Here is a 19,882-nt window from a genome sequence, read left to right as displayed (position 1 = left end):
CCTTTTGATGAGACCCTCTCTGAGGTGAAATTTTGGTGATAACATGCACTCACTGTGCTGTGTGCTGCCTGTTTACATAATATGCACATTATTTTCACAGGGTTTAACAGCATGCCTCTTTCACTGCTTGTAACCTGCCTGTAAAACCCGTCCTTATAGTCCTTCACACTGGTCTCCCGATTACACAGCATCTGAGAGACACTCTGAGATCGACCTCCCTGACTCCTAAATTCATCCCTCATCATGAGTCTATTTGAGATAAGTGCAGCAAAATCTGTTGTGCGTTTTGGCTTGATTTGAACCACTCAGCTATCATTCCCATGCAGCCTTCACAGGCAGCAGACTACCATGTGCTCTGCAGCTCAGTGCCAGTGCCGAACAGTCCCATCAGTTGGCAAACCTGTAGATTAACTACCCGACTAGAAGCACTGGACATTTTCCCCCTCTTACCACATGACCTACAGATGTTAGAAAGCTAAGAAAACTACAGAAGAGCTCCAATCCTGGTTAGACTGTATCAGCAACATGGCAGACAGTTACAAAGCATGCTAATCCCTTTGGTTGGCCAACTCAGCCTTGTCTCAGGGAAGGAGGGGCCACTCCCTGAGTGCTGCTGGGGAAATCTGTACGCCAAGCAGACAGGGGCTAAAACTTTCCCAGAAAACAAGGACAAAATCTGTATTGTGTGATTTAAAAACAGAGTAGATCCCTCTGCACCACCAACAACAACCATTTGTTTAAGTGTATACCAACTATCTAGTAGGATTATCTATGTGGACCAATTTTAGACTACAGTGAGTGAGGACTGTAGCCAGTCAGCAAGTCTGATCAGAGTGACTTGAGATGCAAGACGTGACCAAAGCAGGAAGTTTCTTTTCAGCTATTCAGAGGACTCCTGCTGCTGTGCTGTCCAGCTTCCACAGTCAGTTTGGTCAGTCTGTTCTTTTCTTTGTTTATACCAAATTAAAAGCAATAGGAAACAGAGCCTGTGGAGTCCTAAAGCCTATTTACAGAGAAAGACACAATTTTAAGCTAATCTCTTGTTAGTGTATACCTAGCTTCTTCAGCCCCTGAAATGATCCCTTAAGTTGAGTGACTTATTCACAGCGATGTCTATGTATGAAAAAATGCCCCTAAAAATCAGCCTGTCACATTTGGTGTCCCAAAAGAATGAACATTGCTTTGACACACATCATACATTTGTATCAAAGCACCTGCCAGTGCATTTGTAGAGATAAAGAGGTTAAAGGTGCCCTGTGGACTTTTCTTGTCAGCAAGCATTTCTCACAAAAATGCTTGGTTTATATCCTTGAAAGCTGATAAGCACTTTCGCTCTTTTTGAAATCAGATGTGAAAATATTTAAAAATCATACATTGTTTGCACCCACATGAGCTGTGCTTTACCATATTTCTTGTTGCATTTCTTAACCCCCCCCCCCAAAAAAAATAAATAAATAGAAGAAAAACAGCAGTAAAACAGTGGAAACTTAGAGGTCTGTCCCTCTCCAGCTCAAGCTAAGGGGCAGACAGAAAGAAAGCTTGACAATATTTTATTTCTTTTTGATGTCTTCTCTCTTCTTTTTTTTTATTTTTATTTTTTTTTTGTTTTGTTTTCTACTTCTTTGGTAGCAGCTGAAGCACAGTGTGAGTTTTGGCTGTCCTTTACTGCAGGATTACAGCCTCCTTAACCTTTTAGCTGCATTCTCCATCATTCTCTCTCATGTGTCCCTCCCAAGCTGTTCCTTAACCTCTGCACTGGGAAACAGATTGATAGAGATAGAGACAGACAGACAGAGAGAGGAAAAAAGAGAGAAAGACTCAAAACTCACAACGAATCTGGGCACTCTGAAAGAGACAAATGGCCACCTGAGGATTAGAGACTGAATATAACTGCTCTAAATTGTCAAGGCTGCTACATTTCACATTTCACTAAGTCCCTTTCCACATCCTGACCTTTCTGATATTTAACTCCAAGGCCCATCTTTTGTCAGTGAACCTTTTTCCTGCAAAAGGAAAGGCAGTTAACATTCAGCCTTTCCACGATGTATTGAGTGAATTGTGGACTGAGTCAAGAAGTCTCTGGAGTCTAAGAGATCCGTATGTATTTATCTGAGTTTGGGTTCATGTGTGTGTACATGCTTTGGTTTAGTTATGTAAAATTGTAGCCAACTACTTGAATGTCTTCGTTTGAAATTTCATCCTGCTGAAATGTTACATTTCAATACCTTTTATGTAACAAGTAAGCCCATCTAATGTGACTTTTCTTGACCTGATTTGATAAATGTGACAGGTTTCTATTACACCTGTCATGGAACAAGAATAACAGCCGTTATTCCACCTGTTTAGCTGTAATGCAAATTTTGACTCCTGAAGGCCGGCGATGAAAAATATATTTGTGTATTTAAGTATAATACAACATCCATTTTAAAAAGATGCAGTTTTATTTTAAGGAGATGCCCTTCCACGTTGGCATAATTTCAAAGGATGCAAGGTCAAATATAGGTTTGCGTGAGTTGCTTGTGTCAGATACAGATGTCACGTTTTCAGTTCCCGTTATAGATGCTGCATTTGATCCATACACACATGCAGACTTGCAGACAACAAAATTCAAAGTGACAGAGGTTCCCTGTTGACACCTGCCATCTAATCTATGCCTGTCTAAAGCTCTATCACTCAATAAACCTGTTGTTTAGCCATGTCGATAAAACAGTGCATGCAAGAGTAGGTGCAGCTGCTTCTGTGCTGTGCTGTTGATTTTCTTAGTTTCTTCTGAAGCTAACATGAGAAAAGGCAGACAAATCGGAAATATGTTCTGCCAAAATACAAAGCTAGATATTTTAAGATTGTACAAATTTAAAACTAGAAGCATCCAGAGAGCACAGACCTCCTCCAATCTATTGTATTTTTTATTTTTTATTTATCTGTTTGTTTATTCATTTATTTGCCAATGATTGTGGGCATTATTTTTAAGTTAGAAGCTCAAGGGCAAAATTATCCCTATCTTCATATGTAAAGGATTCTTTAATAAAAAATTCGGAATCCAGGGGGTGATCCGGCTCACCCCAACACTCTAATTGCGTGTTCCTTATTTCGTTTTCTGAGATTGCTTTAAAATCTTATCAAAATCCATCAATTAATTTTTTGAGTTATGTTGCTAACAGACAGACATACAAGCCAAAGCCGTTGAATACATGGCCTCCACCTTGGTGGACGTAACAAGGCATTTATAGCTTTTTTTTATTTTCACATTTTTAATCAAAGTAAGTTCAATCCATTTCCAGTTTAATTCTACTTAAATCTGCTTTAATGCTTATCCCAACATGTCAAATGTCTTAGCAAAAGAGAAGTGTATCTTTATTAACGCTCCATAAATCATGAAATAAAGGCAAAAACAAGTGTGTATTTTACCATGACTATAGTCACTAAACCAGGCTTTTGATGATGTATGAAAAACCCTGAAAACCTTCAAAATCTACAAAAAAGTCAAATTTGAATTTTTGATGTGAGTGGTGTAGGGTTAGCAATTTTAGCTCAGAAAGTTACTAATTATAAAAATGATGTATTTCACAATAAAATCAATTTCAATGGAAACAAAAGTTTTAAACTACTTGATATGAATATTGAAATGTTCTATAGCCAATTACTTATGGTACAATATTTCTATTGTAAGTTTGCTTAATATAATTATTCGAAAGGGACATCATCTCATATGCTCATCTGCATAAATGTAAAATGTCTAAATATTGTAAATAAGCCTTTATATGTGCATTTTGATTATGATTATTTGTATTTTTATGCACAATTCAACACACACACACACACACACACACACACACACACACACACACATATATATATATATATATATATATATATATATATATATCATATTTCTGACAAAAAAGGATGGAAATTTCAGGACTGAAAGGTAAAAAGTCAGCAGGATGAATTTAAAGCTGTGAAGCTGCTTCCTTCTAAACACAGAAGGAACATTATCTGATGCAGATCAGCCATCAGGTGAACAGAGCGAAAGTAGGATTAATCTCACAGCTTCTAAATTATGAGGAGAGATAAATTTGCTTTGCATTCTTAGCATGACTGTTTAGCTTAACCTTTTGCACCTGCACCCTCCGCTACTAGGAGTTGAGGGGTTAACATCGGGTTTTACAGGTGTAACGTCAGGTCTGTAAATTTAACTATAAACATGTGTGGTATCCACAGAAAGTCCAGAATATCAGCTAACAGCTCAGTAAAACCATTTCTATGACCACTAAACACAGTTAAGACAACAAGCAATTAAAAGCCCAGGTACAAAAATCCGAAAAAATATGTAAACACAAATTACATCACCCCGAGTCCACCCCGGCACGAATAGGGACAAATGACACCTCTAATGAAAGCTCACATACCACAGATTCCAAAACTCTAATTTTCGTCTCACTATGACCAAGATTCCGCAAACCAGAGGCAAAAGAGGGCCCAAATTAGGATTCACGTTTGTAAAGCATAGTCATAAAATGTCTTACCTTTGCTGTCTTGCCTCAAAACTTATATCCACCAGGATAAAACGGCATTTAGTTAATAAAACAAGAAATAGAAGTTATGCTTCTTATTGTCTTTTGGGAGCAGGTTCCTGTCCAAAAATCACAATTTTCTGCCCATGTGCATGGGTTTTGACAGACAAAGAGAAATGTTGGTTCTTTTTTTTTTCTTTAAGTGTCAGATAGAAAACGTCATTTATTTTAATAAACCTGCTCTCTCCTGATTACATCAGAAGCACCGCTGCAGCAGGACCAGACATGGAGGAAGAGGCTTTGGACTGTAAGCCTCTGCATGTGGCCATTGAGCAAGCAGTTTGTAGAAAAGAAAAAAAGCCCTGCATTAGCAGGCGTTAAAAAAAATTTAACATTGTTAATCAATGAATGCATTAATGCGATAAGAATGCATTCACATGCCCAGCCTTTTTATATATATATATATATATATAAATATATATATATAACATCTTTACCTTTACATCTACTAACCTCTTATTACCCGCTGATGTGGTCCATTTGTGCTTTGGTTTTCATTGTCACATGATTGTGTTTGCATCTAAAGCTAATATGACATCCCATATTTTGTATTCTGTATTATTCATTGTGTTACAAAACCGATGAACAAACTGACCAAGGTCACTGAACTTATCGGGGAATAAAAGGAAAGTCAAAAGGCTTCTCCACTTCAAAGAATAAACTTACTTAGTAAATGTCATGACATGCAGCCTTTTACATTATGCATCATGTTTTATTGCATCTACAGTGTCAATTAAGAAAAAAGACAGAGGAGAGGGGAGGATAGGAGGGAGGAGATAGAAGTGAGCAGATGGATTCATGCACACATCAGGATAAAGCATTTGCATAGATGCAACATATACAGTACATGATACTTGATTGACAGTGCTTAAAATGGAGGGACACAGTATTCAAGGTGTTTATTGCATAACTGCTTAGTGGGTATGTGCTGTGCCCATAAGGTAACTCGTGTCAGAAAAAGCAGAGCAGTGGGGCAGAAAACTTTGCTGATAGTCAATTAAATTATTCTACTGAACAGCCTCATTTGTAGTTATTGGGATCATCCCTACTGATCATGAATCTTCAGGCTATTAAAGGTCTTGAAGAATAAGTTAATAATTTGCTTCAGGGTGGTAAGAGAGGAAAGATTTAACGTCTAACATGGCCAGAGACCAGAGTATGCTTGAAACAAAAAAAAAAAAAGAAAAATGTTAATTGTCTTTTAATTGAAGCCAGTAGCAGTGACTTTTTGCTTCAGACAAGGGTCAAACCCATCTCAGCTGATAAAACATTATTCCTAGAAGAATTCTCACCCCCTTGTAATAATGACTGGATTAGTAAATTCCATGTCACTGGGCCCGTTATGATTGGTTATTGATTTATATTCATACTGACCGAGTGATTGCACAGGAGGAAAAGTCACCAGCAGCATTACGATCTACTGTACTGAGCACTGTTCAAGAGGAAAATCTGACCTGACAGGGTGCTAGATAAAAGGTTATTCTCCAAAAATAGTGTATCTTTTTGTGGTCTTATCAGAAAATGACAGATTGTCAAAGGGATGGACTGATAAAAATCATCTTACTAACTAGGATTGATATCTTTAAGTGCTTATATGTTGCTGGTAAGCAACAACAAAAAGTCCTTATCAGTTTTGAATACTACTGTGTCACAGGTGGATAAGAACAGGGTTTGCATAAGACATAAATGAACCCTGTGGGCGTAGTTTTTAAGGCAAATGTATGTAACAAGGAAAATATATTACATGTGGTTCAGCACACAGAGACACACACGTATAACTGCGCACATCAGTGATTATACACAATCTTCAGATTTATTCAGAAATTTGTACCTAAGGAATTTGTTGCCCTACATGCACATTTGTTTATAATTTGAAACCCTTTATTTCAACAGATTTGTGCTTATTTACCATTTAAAAGAATTTGCTTGCATTCTTTTTTTTAATTGTCTTTAACTGGAAACCTAAGTTGCAAACTGATGTTTTACTAAGTATGTTTTCAAATGATATTACAAGGTTTTTTTTTAAAGTCTGGTAAAAATGCACAACAGTCCTTTAGAGGCAAATCTAAAAAAACAGAATTGTATTCTTTAACAGTTCATTTTTGTAGAACTCCCAGAGCACTGGGATTAGCTCTTTTTTTTCCCCTGATAAATCTCTAAGGGTTTTTCTGAAAATGTCAGTGTTGTATGACTCTGCCTTTAATGTGCTGCAGTAACAGTGGAGTTTTGTTATGAGTTTATTTCTGCAAACTGTGCTCTTTTTCTTTTTTTTCTTTTTTTTTCTTTTTTTTTTTGACTCAGTGTAGGTTTTTGATTTTGTTAGTACTATTAGAATGATTTATGTGTCTGTTATTGTTAATTGAGCTGTGTACAAAAAAAAAAAGAAATTTTGTTATGGGAATGCATTTAAATGAACATTGTTTCATCCGCATGTGGTTTTAATTACTGCTCTCACTGAAATGCCTCTTTTACCATCTGTTTTTGCCAAACGTTGCTATTTTGAATTTCCCTGTGCCTCTCTATGTCTCTCCCTGCTTCAATAACAGGCGCCCATGCAAAAAAACAGGGCGAGGATTTAGCGGATAACGACGGTGATGAAGACGAAGGTATTTTCCGTGGTGAACAAAGATGCTGCATGATTTCCTTCTAAAAATGTCACAGTTTTATGATCGTTTATGGATTTGTTTGATATATTTATTCTTTTTCTGATTTCAAATGCCATCAACAAGCACCCCTATCTCATCACAATCTGTAGAGCAGTATTTCCATAAAGAGTGCATGTGTGTGAATGTGACTGCATTTCTTTCTAAATTCCAAGCCAAATGAGGTTTGGTTTCTAGATAACCAAGCCTTAGCCAGACCAGGCTGACTTGTTTTATTATCACACAAAGTGACTGGAGACACTGTTATTACAAGAGTAGTGGCAGTGGTTGAAGCCCCTTTTTAAGGTGTGGTGAAGAGCTGTGTTGGTGGTGATAATGGCAGAGGAAAAGAGAACCAGCAGTGTAATATTAGATTGTTCATCGGGTTTGCCTGCAGATTTAGATGAGGAGCGGCAGTTCAGGAGAGCTGCTGAAGAGGATTAGAGACGAGAGGTGTAGAAAATGGGAAGTTGCTGCTCAGCAATCGCATTGTTCACTCTCCATATTTATCTTGGGATATTCCTGGCTCAGAGTGGATCTCTGCGGAGATTAGAATGAGAGACGGTTCTTGTGCTGCAACAGAAACGGCTTAAGTCTCTGAATCTAAATCAAACCCTTGATATTGCCCCGCCCTTGCCTCCTTTCGCCCCTGTGAGGCAGGTGATGCAAGCATGATGTTAGGTATCCAGGTAAAGCCCTTGATTTACACTCCATTTGTTTATTATAGATTGGATTTTTGCGTCACGTGTATGAGATTTAACTGTATATCTGGGAAAAGCTGTTTCGGTGCACAGCACATGTTTAGAGCACAACTGATTTCCGTTTAGTAGGCAAACTTAAATGCCACAGTAAATTTCTATATCCTTTCCCTTATTTGAATTTAGTATTGCCATAATGTATTTACTGCTGGTCCTATGTTGGTTAAAAACTCACAACTCTACAGTATGTTACTGGGAAGAAGCTACATTTTAAATCCTATTGGGTTTGTCAGGATGTTTAAGAGCTTGTTGAGAAGCTGCTTCCTTGTTGCCAGTGGCCTCTTCTTTCAGAAAAAAAAAAAAAAAACATGCTGGCCTTGATGATAGAATAGGAAGCGTTGCCATGGCATCACTTTGACACACAGGTGTTTTCTCATTCAAGCCCAGGGCAAGCTGTTGCTCTCAGTCTCTGACTTGATTGTGTGTATATGTGCATGCATGTGCAGCTTTATCGTCCTTCAGGCGAGCACACGTGCATCTGTATGTAGCCCTAAGTCCGTTTAAAATTGCTGACAAGTGCCGATCCCTTTGTCTGGCAAGTCTTTGCATGCATACACAGTGGCTTGGTCTCCAAGCTGTTGTGCTAGACTAGCCCCACTGAAAATGTGACAAGTCTATTCTTTACTGAGCGCAACTAATGCTGTTTACAGAGCATCACCGAGGAAGCACAATACAGTCCCAGCAGCATCTCTGCCACAGCACTGTAACTAATGCATGTGTGACAGAATTGGCCATCAGTCGCTAAATATGATTCAGAAGATTTTCATTGTTCTGGTGAATGTGTAGAACTGTTATGGCCTGAGATTTGATACCCCTTTTGCCCTTCTGTAATTCCCCCAACAGAGAGGTGTTATCGCTGTTAAAAAAAAATAAAGTCTCTCTGCATTGAAGGATAGTTAAGTTCGCTGCACAAACCACAAAGTCCTTGTAAGCTGTCGTACCAGCTTTTGCTCTCACAAATAGCTGCACTATTATTGGGGATAATAGCAATCTCCCAGTTTATAGTAATTTTACTGTGTACAACACCAATTAAAAATCACACATCTTTATTTAGTTAAAAGACAAATAGAATCAGGGCACAAGCAGAACACCCACTGTAACTCTGTAGCTGACACACCTCTTATCCACATATTCTTATTCAGCTGAGAGAGCTACTATCTTGTCTGGTTTCTCTGTGTAACCCCCTCCATCTTTCAGTCTGTTCATCCCAGCATTACCATGCTGTCTCAGTTGGCAGTCTGTCCACCCTGGGCTAATTTGCTCCCTCCATCCAATATATTGGAACTGCCCTCCTCTCTGCTGTAACCTCCAGACATGTTCTTAAATTCTAATCCTACTAAATATTGGAACAATAAAGGTTTTTCTTGTGTTCCCAAAGAAATGCAGCATATGTAATGGAAGAGTGATGTATAAATTAACAGTAAAAGGACTGAGGAACAACCAATAAAAAGATTTGACTAACAGAACAAAGAGGCCAGCAAATGGAAAGTATAAAACTGAAATGCGAAACCTTTTTAGTCTGTATATGACTTAATATTCCTGAGGCTTTGTCTTTCTGTGTGTGTCTTGCTATCTTTACGTGCGTGAGTCCGCCTGACTGTCTGAGCAACAGTCTAGCCCCTGGCACCCCAAATGCATTCAAATTCTCCACAACGCTCCCTCTAGCCACACAACCATGTGGGCCAAGTTGCTGTGATTTACACCAGCCCACAATCAACACTCAATTTTACAGAGGCTGTTATTGCACTGTAAAAAGCATTGCAAGCTTTCAATCACCTACCTGCTGTTGTTAGATAAAGGTGGGCATGTAAATAGAGGAAGTGAGTCTGTGTAGGAGCTAAATCTCCCAGGTGGAACATGGCAGTCGCATTGAGGTACTGTGCCCAGTGATAGGCAGCGAGAGGCGGCCATCCCCACCCCACCTCAAGAGTGTCTTGCACCACTGCTGCCCCAGCCCACTTCCACTGATGAAAAATAGATCCGTTTGCTCGTCTGCCATTTGGCGCTTCGAGACTCTAAGGAATGCTTCAGCGCAATGTGAGTTCACAAATGCACACATTTGTTCCCACACACAAAGCCTGCTTCCAAGCACTAGAAGCAAGCACTGAAGACACACACATACACACATAGACATACCCCCACCCTCAGAGATACTTTCCATCGTTTCTGTGCCAGAGAGCAGAGCTGAGCTCCACCTGCCTGGGTATTACCATTAATTCCATTGCACAGACCTGGCTGGATCCCCATCCAGCAAAGTCCTCAGCTCAGCTCAGGCAGCCTGGAGAGTGGTAAATCGACAGTGGGGGCAATTCACACACCATTCTCTCCAGTCTGCCACTATCCTATTCTCTCTGATGTGGCAGGGATGAGGAATCATGCCCCTTGAAGCCCATTTATTCAGAGATCTTTGGAATGCAGCAGCTCTGCTTCTTTCCAAGATAAGCATTTCAGCTAATGGCTGATCCATAGGGCATCATTTTAGCCTTTCCCAAGGGTGAAAGGGCCAGAATCCTAGTGCCATCTATTATTTTTATATTTTGTTTTATATTTCTTAAAGGTGTGGTGCAAAATTATTCAAAAGCAAAATTATAAAGGACAATGCTTTTGAAAAATATAGAGAATGGAGAGTAGAAATAGTTGTCAGACTGTTTGACTCCTTAAGAAATGCCACAGCATGTTGTTTGTTTGATGGTGTGCTTTCATTAACCCTTCAGTGACTTTGTACGGAATATCAGATTTTGTAGCTCATTCACCAGACCTCCTTATAAGACTAGAGTTTTATTTTTTTTTTGTATTTTTTTTTTTTTACTTCAGGAGCAAACAGCTGTCTGTGAGTCTCAGGGATGACAGCACCTCTGTCTCTTCCTCCTCTCATCCAGATCCAGGCCAGCTGTAAGGGGCTTTGTCTAATAGTCTTGTAGGCTTCTCAGTGTCTTCGCTCTCATTTAACTCAGTCACTATCTTTCCGCATCTCTCTCTTCTCTCCATCCTTCAAACACATACACACACTGTCAGTCCTGCTGCCAACATCACATTTAACACACAAACACTGCAGTCAGGGAGCAAAAAGTCACCTTCACACAAAGGTTATTCCTCCCATTACTTTTACTGTAGTGTACTTTTTGTACAGTGCACCCAATTCTGCAGTCTGATTTTCTCAGTTACTCAGAAGTATCAGGGTTTCTGCAGTAACCTGTAGGCCACTGTTTTGATGCCCATCTTTTATGAAATGAAAGCATGAAAAATGCTTTCACAATTTATATGCACTTGATTCATTTATAGGCTCTGAAACTCATTCAGCCTAAATGTTTTATATGCAAATTTTTTACTGCATCACCTTGTAAAATCAATATATATGTCGTCTGGAGCAATTTCAGATTTTCCTGCACTGAAGAAACAAACTTCTTTAGCTGAAAAGGCCTCTGACCAAGAATGGCACAAGACCAGCATCAACATTTGCTTGGCTTTTCTGAGATCAAGAAGGGCTCCAAGTTGGTTTCCTTCTGTTTGTTTTGGTCTGAGATGCTGGTGTCCTTGTTGACTGATGGACAATTAGTCTTTTGTGAAATCTTCACTGGAAACTGTTTGGGAAAGTACTTGGCAAGTATTTTCTAAAAAAGATGATGACTGGTTGAATCACCATCTATCACAGACATGGCATTCATTGTCTGTGAAAGTTGATCCAATTGTACATGCAAACTCTTGATGAATGTAGTCAAGAGAAGAGAAAGTGAAAACATTATATATACAGACAAAACCTTGAGTGTTTTTGTTTTTTTGGCTCTTCTTTCATTAGTGAAAATGTTAGTTAGGTGATCCTCTAATCTCATAAGAATATCTTGAGAATCCTGTCGCCTCACAAGGTAAGCGCTCAGTGTTTTATACAGCACATTTAATACATAAAAATAGCTATGCTGTAGCTATCTTTTATCCACCTTCTACTGTGACTTCAAGTTCAAAGAAGTCTGTTTGTTACTGTGTGCTCCTTTTTTCCAAGTTATTTTTCTCTGCAAGGCCCTGCCACACAGTGTGAGTTCATTTGGTCCAGTATAAAAGGAATATTAAGCAGACATTCAATGACATTCAGAACACTGTCAGAGACTGCAGCATGATTCACTATAATTACCCTGGCTGTTTTGCAAGGGCCTCCCCAGACAAACTATACACAGTTCTTAAATGTGAACATAGCCAGTAATGAACTTGTCATGAATGAGCCGTACAGCTTGGGCTGACAAGAGCGCTACAGTAGGTGCAAGTCATGTCCTGCCACATCAGAACGTCGTCACCCTTTTCCCTCCGCCTCAGACCTCAGTGATAGCTGCTGACAGCCACCATGTTTCCCTAAGTGTTGACACACTGAATGCCACCTACAGTTATCTCCACTCGCCCTTTATCCAGTCCAACATTTCAGTATCAAGGCCAGTTTTGGGGCACCCAGTGTCAGATATATGACTGACCTATTTCAATGCAGTTAGAGGCAAAGGTGGCTGAGGTTGAGAGCGAAGATAGTGGAGTAAGGAAGGAGTGCTCGGAGCCCTCCTGGTGAGTTTCACTTGCAGCAGCAACACTTAGAGGCTCAGGCTTGAGTTATGCTTCCCACTGACACTCCAATCAGTCCAGAGGCACCTCTGAAAGGTTGTGCCCCTCAGTCCTTTAGAAAATTCATGCCCTGTGATGTATTTGTGGGTTTGACTGTCACCACTGTCAAAATGGAAAACCTTAGATTTATTCATTGACTGGGCAATTGTCACTTAATTTTGACAATTAAGTGACAAATTATGACATTTCAATTGATTATTTGCTGTTAGTAGAATGTGTGCTGGGAGTGTATGAGTGTATGCTACTGCATAGCAGGTGTTGCATGATCTCATTTGTCTGGTAGAGAGAAATATATCAGAAAACTGATGTGACAGTGTACATAAATTGTTTTTATGTTCACTTCATTTATCTTTCCACATCAGCTTTCATCTAAATTTCCATCATTCACAGTTTATATTTTTTGTTCCTTTGCAAAACACGAGTTTGTTCATAATTTTTTTTATACTGTAAATGCATTCCGCATGAAGTTTTGATGAAAATACATCCTGCCATGCATTAATAAACTTATCTGTTTCTTTTCTACTACAGCTACTATTTATGTATGTGTTAATGTAATGATGCGTTTGCCTTGGAGAATCTGCAGCTTTTTGAGGTAGCTACTTAGTCACCTGCTTTACTAGATTAGGCTATGCACAGTTACCAATAAAACACTGATCTGATCGGTTGACATGAGCTACTCATCTCATTACTTCCAAGCCACAATATTCTACAGTACAGATGCAGATGTATCCAGAAAGGATTATTTTTTTTCTTTGTAAATCAAATTCTAGGCGGGATCTTTTGCATGTATACTTTTTTCTGAAAATCAGTGTCAGAGAGAATTGTTTATCATATCTGTGTGATACCTCCCACATCAGATCAACTCAATAAATAGATTAGAACAAGTGGAGCTTCGGTGTTTTGGATTGCTCTCCCAAAGGGATTTGACTGTTGTCATGGTGACACAATATGAATCAACAAAAGAGGTGACTGATAACATTGACATGACTAATCTCTTTTTTCTTATTTCTGGCCCTGTGTTCCTTCTTCCTCTCTGCCATTCTCTTTGTATCTGTGACCCATTTGTTTGAATAGCTTGTATAGGATATTGTTTTTCTTCCCCCCCTCCCACCCCCAAGCCTCCCCACTCTCCCTCCTCTCTCTGACTGTACTTTTCATGCTCTCTCACCCCATGCATCCTCTCCTCCTCTTGTCGAAGACAAGTGTGTGTATAGAGAAGTCAGCTATAAATCACATTTCACTATGTAGCCTTCTCAGATACCAGCAAGATAAAGGAAGCCATAAATAAGTCCACATAATATACAAGTTATTGCTTTGCTTTTAAACTTAACAGGGTCATGAATAACTGAGGGAATAATATAACAAAAAAGAAAGGAAAGAAAGAAAAAAATCTTTGAATTAAGGCTGAGTCCTGCTGTGAAGGTTACAAAATGCATGTACATAGTTGTTCTCTGTGTTAAGCATGCTTATGTAGATAGGTGTATGATGATGAGGAGTGCCTGCAGATCGATGCAGATTAGGCTGTGCAGGATGTTGTCTCTTATTAGCTATTCGTCAGGATTTTGGCTTTTAGTCGCCATAGCAACCAGGATACAAAGCCACCTTTTAAAATCTGAGCTCATTGGTTTCATTCCTTTTTCTTATTTCCTTTTTTCTTTGCTCCTGTTTTCCCTTTCTTTTATATTTTGCTGTTTTACTTTTCTCTCCTTTCACTTGTTTTTCTTTTTTGTTGTTTCTTCCCTCCTTCTTTACTTCCTTACTCCTTTCTGTTTCTTTGGCATTCCAGTCTATCTTTATATATATCTCCTTTCCTCTCTTTCTCACTTTTTACCCTCTTACCCCTTCTCATTCTCACCACTCTCGGGGCTTAAGATAAAAAAAAAAGGGAAAGGCGAAGAGTTGGACAGAGATGGAGGAAAGGCGAGAGAGAAATGGAGAGAGACAGGGGAGAGTCTGTGAGTGAAAACGATACAAAGTGAGGGGGGGTGAGAAGCTACACAGGACTCGGGGTGGGGGGTGCAGGAGCGAAAATGAGAGAGAGAGAGAGTTTCTTGTCTTGTCTCCCAGCTCAAGCTAGCCAGTCAGTAATTCAGTGTATTCCTCAGACAGAGGCTTTTTTCTTCCCTCTACCTCTAGATGTGCTTTATCTGGCTAGAGTGTCACCCCAGCTGGGTATCAAACCCTGGTTCTGGAGTAAAATAAACAACCTTTTTCCCAAAACTAAAACTGAAATGGGACTGCCTGTGAATCCAAGCAGGTCTGTGCAAATAAATTGTTGCAGCACAACAAACCTGTGTTAAAAAAAAAAAAAAAAAAAAGTGGTCCAAGGTAGCATTCTGTAATTAGCTAGTGCATTTTCCCCTATCACTGTCAAGCCAGATTAGCCTTCTCCCCAGATAGGAGATGTGTCAGAGTACCTCTCTTTATTCTCCCTAATGGGTTTCTGCATGTCTATATTAGGAAGTGGCGCCACTCTTGGAATGCAACGAGCACCTGCATACATCCCTAGTAGTTTGCCATTCATGAGATAAATGACCAGCCATATTTCCAGTTGAGATGGCCAATTATTGTAACAGAGCAGAACTCAAGTGGACATTAATTTGTTTTTCATAGAGCAGATTTGATAGAATATTGCATCCATTTCAATTAGTATGCCAGTAGGCTGTATGATTACAGCTGGTATCTGGGAGGGGACAGTCAGTTTGTCTGTTTGTGACTACCATGTCCTGTAACTGCTGTATCTGAATCTGAGCTGACCCTTGATCCGAGTGGGTGGACGGCAAAATGAATGTGTTAATGATGGCCACTCTTGCAGACATACGAGATACTGGGGCCAAACCTGTGATGGTCTACATCCATGGAGGGTCCTACATGGAGGGGACAGGCAACATGATTGATGGAAGCGTCCTGGCCAGCTATGGAAATGTCATCGTTATCACTCTTAACTATCGTGTTGGAGTACTCGGTAAGCACATTTTCCTCTTTTCTTTTTTTCCTTTATCTCCTCTGTCTTCAAGGACATTTTTCTGGGGCATCTTTATAGGGCAACTAGGTGTAATTAGCACTGCTGATTGCTACATCTACTCTAAATAAGGCAGAGGGAAAATACATACAGGACTGTAAAAACATAGACTGGTTCGTGTGCTTCTTGTTGATGTGGTGCTCATGTATCACAGTCACAGTAATTGAGTCTTGAATGTAGGCTAGTTGTTGTAGCTGAGATTTGGAATAAATTAAGACATAATTGTAATGAAGCTGAAAAAATTATGAGATGGGCGTGTTTTTGGAGAGCTAGAGCAGAAGAGAAAGGTCTGTTAACGAGAACGAGAGGTTTTCCCCAAGTTGGAGGTGGTTGCAGATTGACTCGCGCAGCTAAATCCACTTTTACACAAACATGTGTTTGCAGGTGTGTGTATGTGTGTTTGTTTAGAGGGAGGGGGGTTCACTCTAAATTTTCCTAATTTAGAGTGACTGTTGGCAGACAACAAACAATTTGAATAGAAAATGAAATCTTCCTGTGTTTGTGTTTGTTGAGATATTGCTTCAGTTTCAACCAAGTTGTTGGCAGCTATTAATATATAGTGCTGCTGGTGTTTTTCCATGTTTCATTCCATGAAAAGATAAAAAGCACAAACTTATTTGTTTTCCGATATTTTTTGGATTCCCTGTGCTATCTCAGGCTCTCAAAGTCAACTGATTCCAATGGAAGATACATGTCAAAAGACTTCCTTGTTCGCCTTATTAACATGGTGTTTTTTAGCACTATGTCATGTGTGAACACTTTGCCTCGATAGTGTAGCTTATCAGTCTCAAAGCATCGTAATACAAATTCATGTGTTTTACTGATAATAAATATATATTAGTTCTAGGGAAGTGCAGGCCAGGACTTGACAAGCTGATGATCATTATCAAAGTTTATCATTTGAAGCACGTTATTAATTGTTTGCTAGCATTTTAGCAAACAGCTAGTAATGTTTCAAGCATGATGAAGCTGAGGAAAGAGTGAACAGCTTCAGTTAGGTGAGCAGTGGAGAAAGAGGTATGGAATATATTTGTATATTCACTGGCAAAGGTGTGCAGTCAATGTAAATTTGATTACTGAAATTATAGGGGAAATTGTAAGATTGTAAGGGTTTATTGGGATCTCTACTGGAAGTCCCAAAAATCACAATTCTTTGAATGACTCCTTTTCAGGAAGTCCACATCAATCCTACAGTAAAGACGCTGAGCTTTACAGCAGAAATAAACATGAATACAGCTGGGTCAAATTAGACCCATTTTTTACACCGTATTTAATTATGTATCCTTGAAGTTGGGGTACACCTCCGATGGATGAAGTAAAGGCAATGCGAATTAAAGCACAAACTAAAAATTCATTATATTATATTATATTATATTATATTATATTATATTATATTATATTATATTATATTATATTATATTATATTCAGCAATGCTGGAGGCAAAGAAAAGTCAATCTAACCCAGATAACAGACACATTTGGGTCTAATTTGGGCTACTTTTGGCAATAACGGCTTGTTTATTGGACTGGTAAGTGTTGTGTGGGCCAGATGTGATCCAGATGTCAGTTGCAGGCCTGGACGTGAGTTATAACAAGTGTCTTATGGGTCAGATGAGGCCCATATGTCAGTTGCAAAGGTTTTGTGGGTCAAGCATTTACAGAAGATGAATGGTGAATGGACTAAAAAAAAAAAAAACAAGGAAAAAAAAAAAAAAAAAGAAAAAAGTTCCCATGTTCAACATAATGAAGACATGTAGCCCATTGGGGCAGTACTGTGTGTGTTTAACTAAACAGCAAAGGATGTCTGGGTCCCAGAGAAATGAGCTTTATTAATGGTTCTTGTTGTTTGGCATTGGGAATTCTTAAGGGGGTCACTAACCAGTCACATGATAATTAACAATTGCACACTACGGTTTAACCTGTGGCAGGTTATCATACTGAAGCATATTTCTTAAAGGGCCCACAGTCACTTCGCAGTAACAAACTATTGAGACACATCAGGGCTTGTATACACAGACCATGCTTGTTAGCCATATCAGTTTATTGCTGGTTTAGGTGTTTTTATGACATTTATTTACAACATGAAAAATATGGAATGTCTCCAGCTAAAAGAGCACTCTGCTTCAACTTGCTATTTAGAGAGCTCTACATGTCAAGAGCAAGAGGTTGACTGAGGAGTGCTGCTTTATCCTCCAGGACATTGAGATGATTGCTGTGGGTGAATCACAGAGGTACAACTACATTCATCCCAAGACTCTCTTTTTGATGGAGATGAGAGCGCTACGGCCTATCGATTTTGTCATCAGGATTGCTCGCCCTAAATATGTTGTGTTTTCCTATGTCATTTTTCTGGAGTATCCTTTTGAGCGTTGTAATCAGCCTTCAGGGTTGGAAGGTAGTCAGAGCACTGGCTGAGCATGCTCCCGTTTCTGCCGCTGGTTTTAAGCCGAGTGCATAAGCCTAATACAGATTCATGACCATATTTCTTTCATGGCACTTCAATTATGAGTCAGATGTTTCCTCTCTTGCTGCCACGTTTCACCAAATGCCATTATACATGCATGCACACAAACACTTAATACAAATACTCTGAGCAGTCTCACATGCACACGCAAGTGCTCACATCATCAAACACACCAGGGCACAGTCAGTGAGACAAAGCAAAAACAAACCACACACATGATGGACACATTCGCATGCAAACATACACACATTCAAAAACATGCACGCTTTTAGAGAACAAATACAGCTCACAAAGCAGCTCTCATGGTAAGCTCCCCAGCAGCCCCACTGACCAATGAATGGAGAAGAAGTGATGCATGAAGTTGAGTGATAATGTCCATCGCTGCAGCATGGTCTGATAATCTCCCCATGGTACAACTTTAAACTGTTACTGACACACTCATATAAACCAAATAAAGGCAATGTGAGAGAAATTACACCATGATAGGCCAATTAACACTTAGCTGTGTGAATTCAGTCCCAAAATGCAATAACATGAGAGATCAGAAATTTATTTTCATTTTGCTTTAGTTTTCAGGATTTTTTTATGTGATGCCATTATTAGTTCAGTATAAATCTAGCTAAAACAGCTCTAAGTGGACCAGATTGTTTGTTTTAGACACATTCAGGTCATCTGACATACAGATGAGAGCAAATCTCTGTTTCACTTCCCTGTCGTATACATCTGTAGATGCTATAAAGGGCAAAGTGCTCACATGTAGAAATGTTGAATAAATAAATAGATGAATATTAATGAAACAAAGAAAGCCTGTTTAATTAGGCAGCTTAAAAGAACGAGGGAACTATGGAGGCAGAGAGAATTAGAAATGATAATGAGTTTAAAGTGAAAGCAGATAAGGCAACTCAAACTAAATTTTCTGACACTAATGTAGCACCCCCACCATCCATGCACAATCTGAATATCTCATTAATAATGCAGTAAACACCTTTTGATATACACACAACAATCTGAATATTTAACACATCTCACTAAAACAGTACCCTAAACTATTATGCAACAGCAGTCATCTCCATGGGCTGAAAGGTTTTAACTTGGAGACCAAAAATAATTTTAATTTACCAATTTAATTTAACATATTTCAGCCAAATTAAAAGTAGCTAACAAAAGTAAATATCAGCAAATAAATCCTTTACTTATCTGTTTTTGCAATTTCATTTTTGTGAGACCGATTTCGCTGTAGTGCTGTTTTCATCCTGGATGGCTTTTTGACTTTACACTTAAATCAAGCAGAATTATTGAAAGAGTTTGTTTGGTGTGTTTGAATTATAGATTAAGCATTTGTTTTTGTTTTGTTTGTTTGTTTGTTTGTTTGTTTGTTTGTTTGTTTGTTTTGTTTCATTTTTCAGAGTAGATGCCACAGTGGATTTTATCTATATTTAATGGGGGGCTTCTTAAGATCCCTATGGCAGCCACAGTAAAACACAAAACTCATTAAAAAAGAAAGAGTAGTTGAGGTTCAGGTGAAATGCTGTGGATAGAGGAGATGGACATAGAGGTGAATTCTCTTCAGGTACTCTTATGTGTTGAATCATCAGCACTTCTGTTTCAATTAGGGGGGGTATTCTATCACCCCCTTGCAGCTCTTAGTTCTGCACTGCTGTAATGGTAATTATTGCTTCAAAGACCACAATTTTCCTGAGGCCCCATTTGCAAACTTTCATATTTCAACCTGGTAAGATGAATGAGATTTCATTTCAGATCTTATCTTTAATTACTTATTGACCCACCGCAGTAGGATTATCAACAGATGAATTATCGAGTGC

At 38.9% G+C, this 19,882-nt stretch overlaps 1 protein-coding gene across 3 annotated transcripts in view; it reads left to right on the top strand.

Moving 5' to 3' along the window:
- nlgn3a (neuroligin 3a) overlaps positions 1-19,882 on the top strand; it is a 129,451-nt gene that overhangs the window by 31,743 nt on the left and 77,826 nt on the right. Inside the window, exons 4-5 of one of the 3 annotated variants that reach the window (XM_041991031.1) lie at positions 7,121-7,180; positions 15,389-15,538. In XM_041991031.1, coding sequence (XP_041846965.1) covers positions 7,121-7,180; positions 15,389-15,538 — 210 coding nt within the window. Of the gene's footprint in view, positions 1-7,120; positions 7,181-13,128; positions 13,539-15,388; positions 15,539-19,882 lie in introns of those variants that run through there. The other 2 variants (XM_041991033.1, XM_041991032.1) reach the window with 2 other exon arrangements.

Source organism: Melanotaenia boesemani, chromosome 7, assembly GCF_017639745.1.
Source record: "Melanotaenia boesemani isolate fMelBoe1 chromosome 7, fMelBoe1.pri, whole genome shotgun sequence".
Lineage (NCBI taxonomy): Eukaryota > Metazoa > Chordata > Actinopteri > Atheriniformes > Melanotaeniidae > Melanotaenia > Melanotaenia boesemani.
This window is presented reverse-complemented; position numbering and strand designations above follow the sequence as displayed.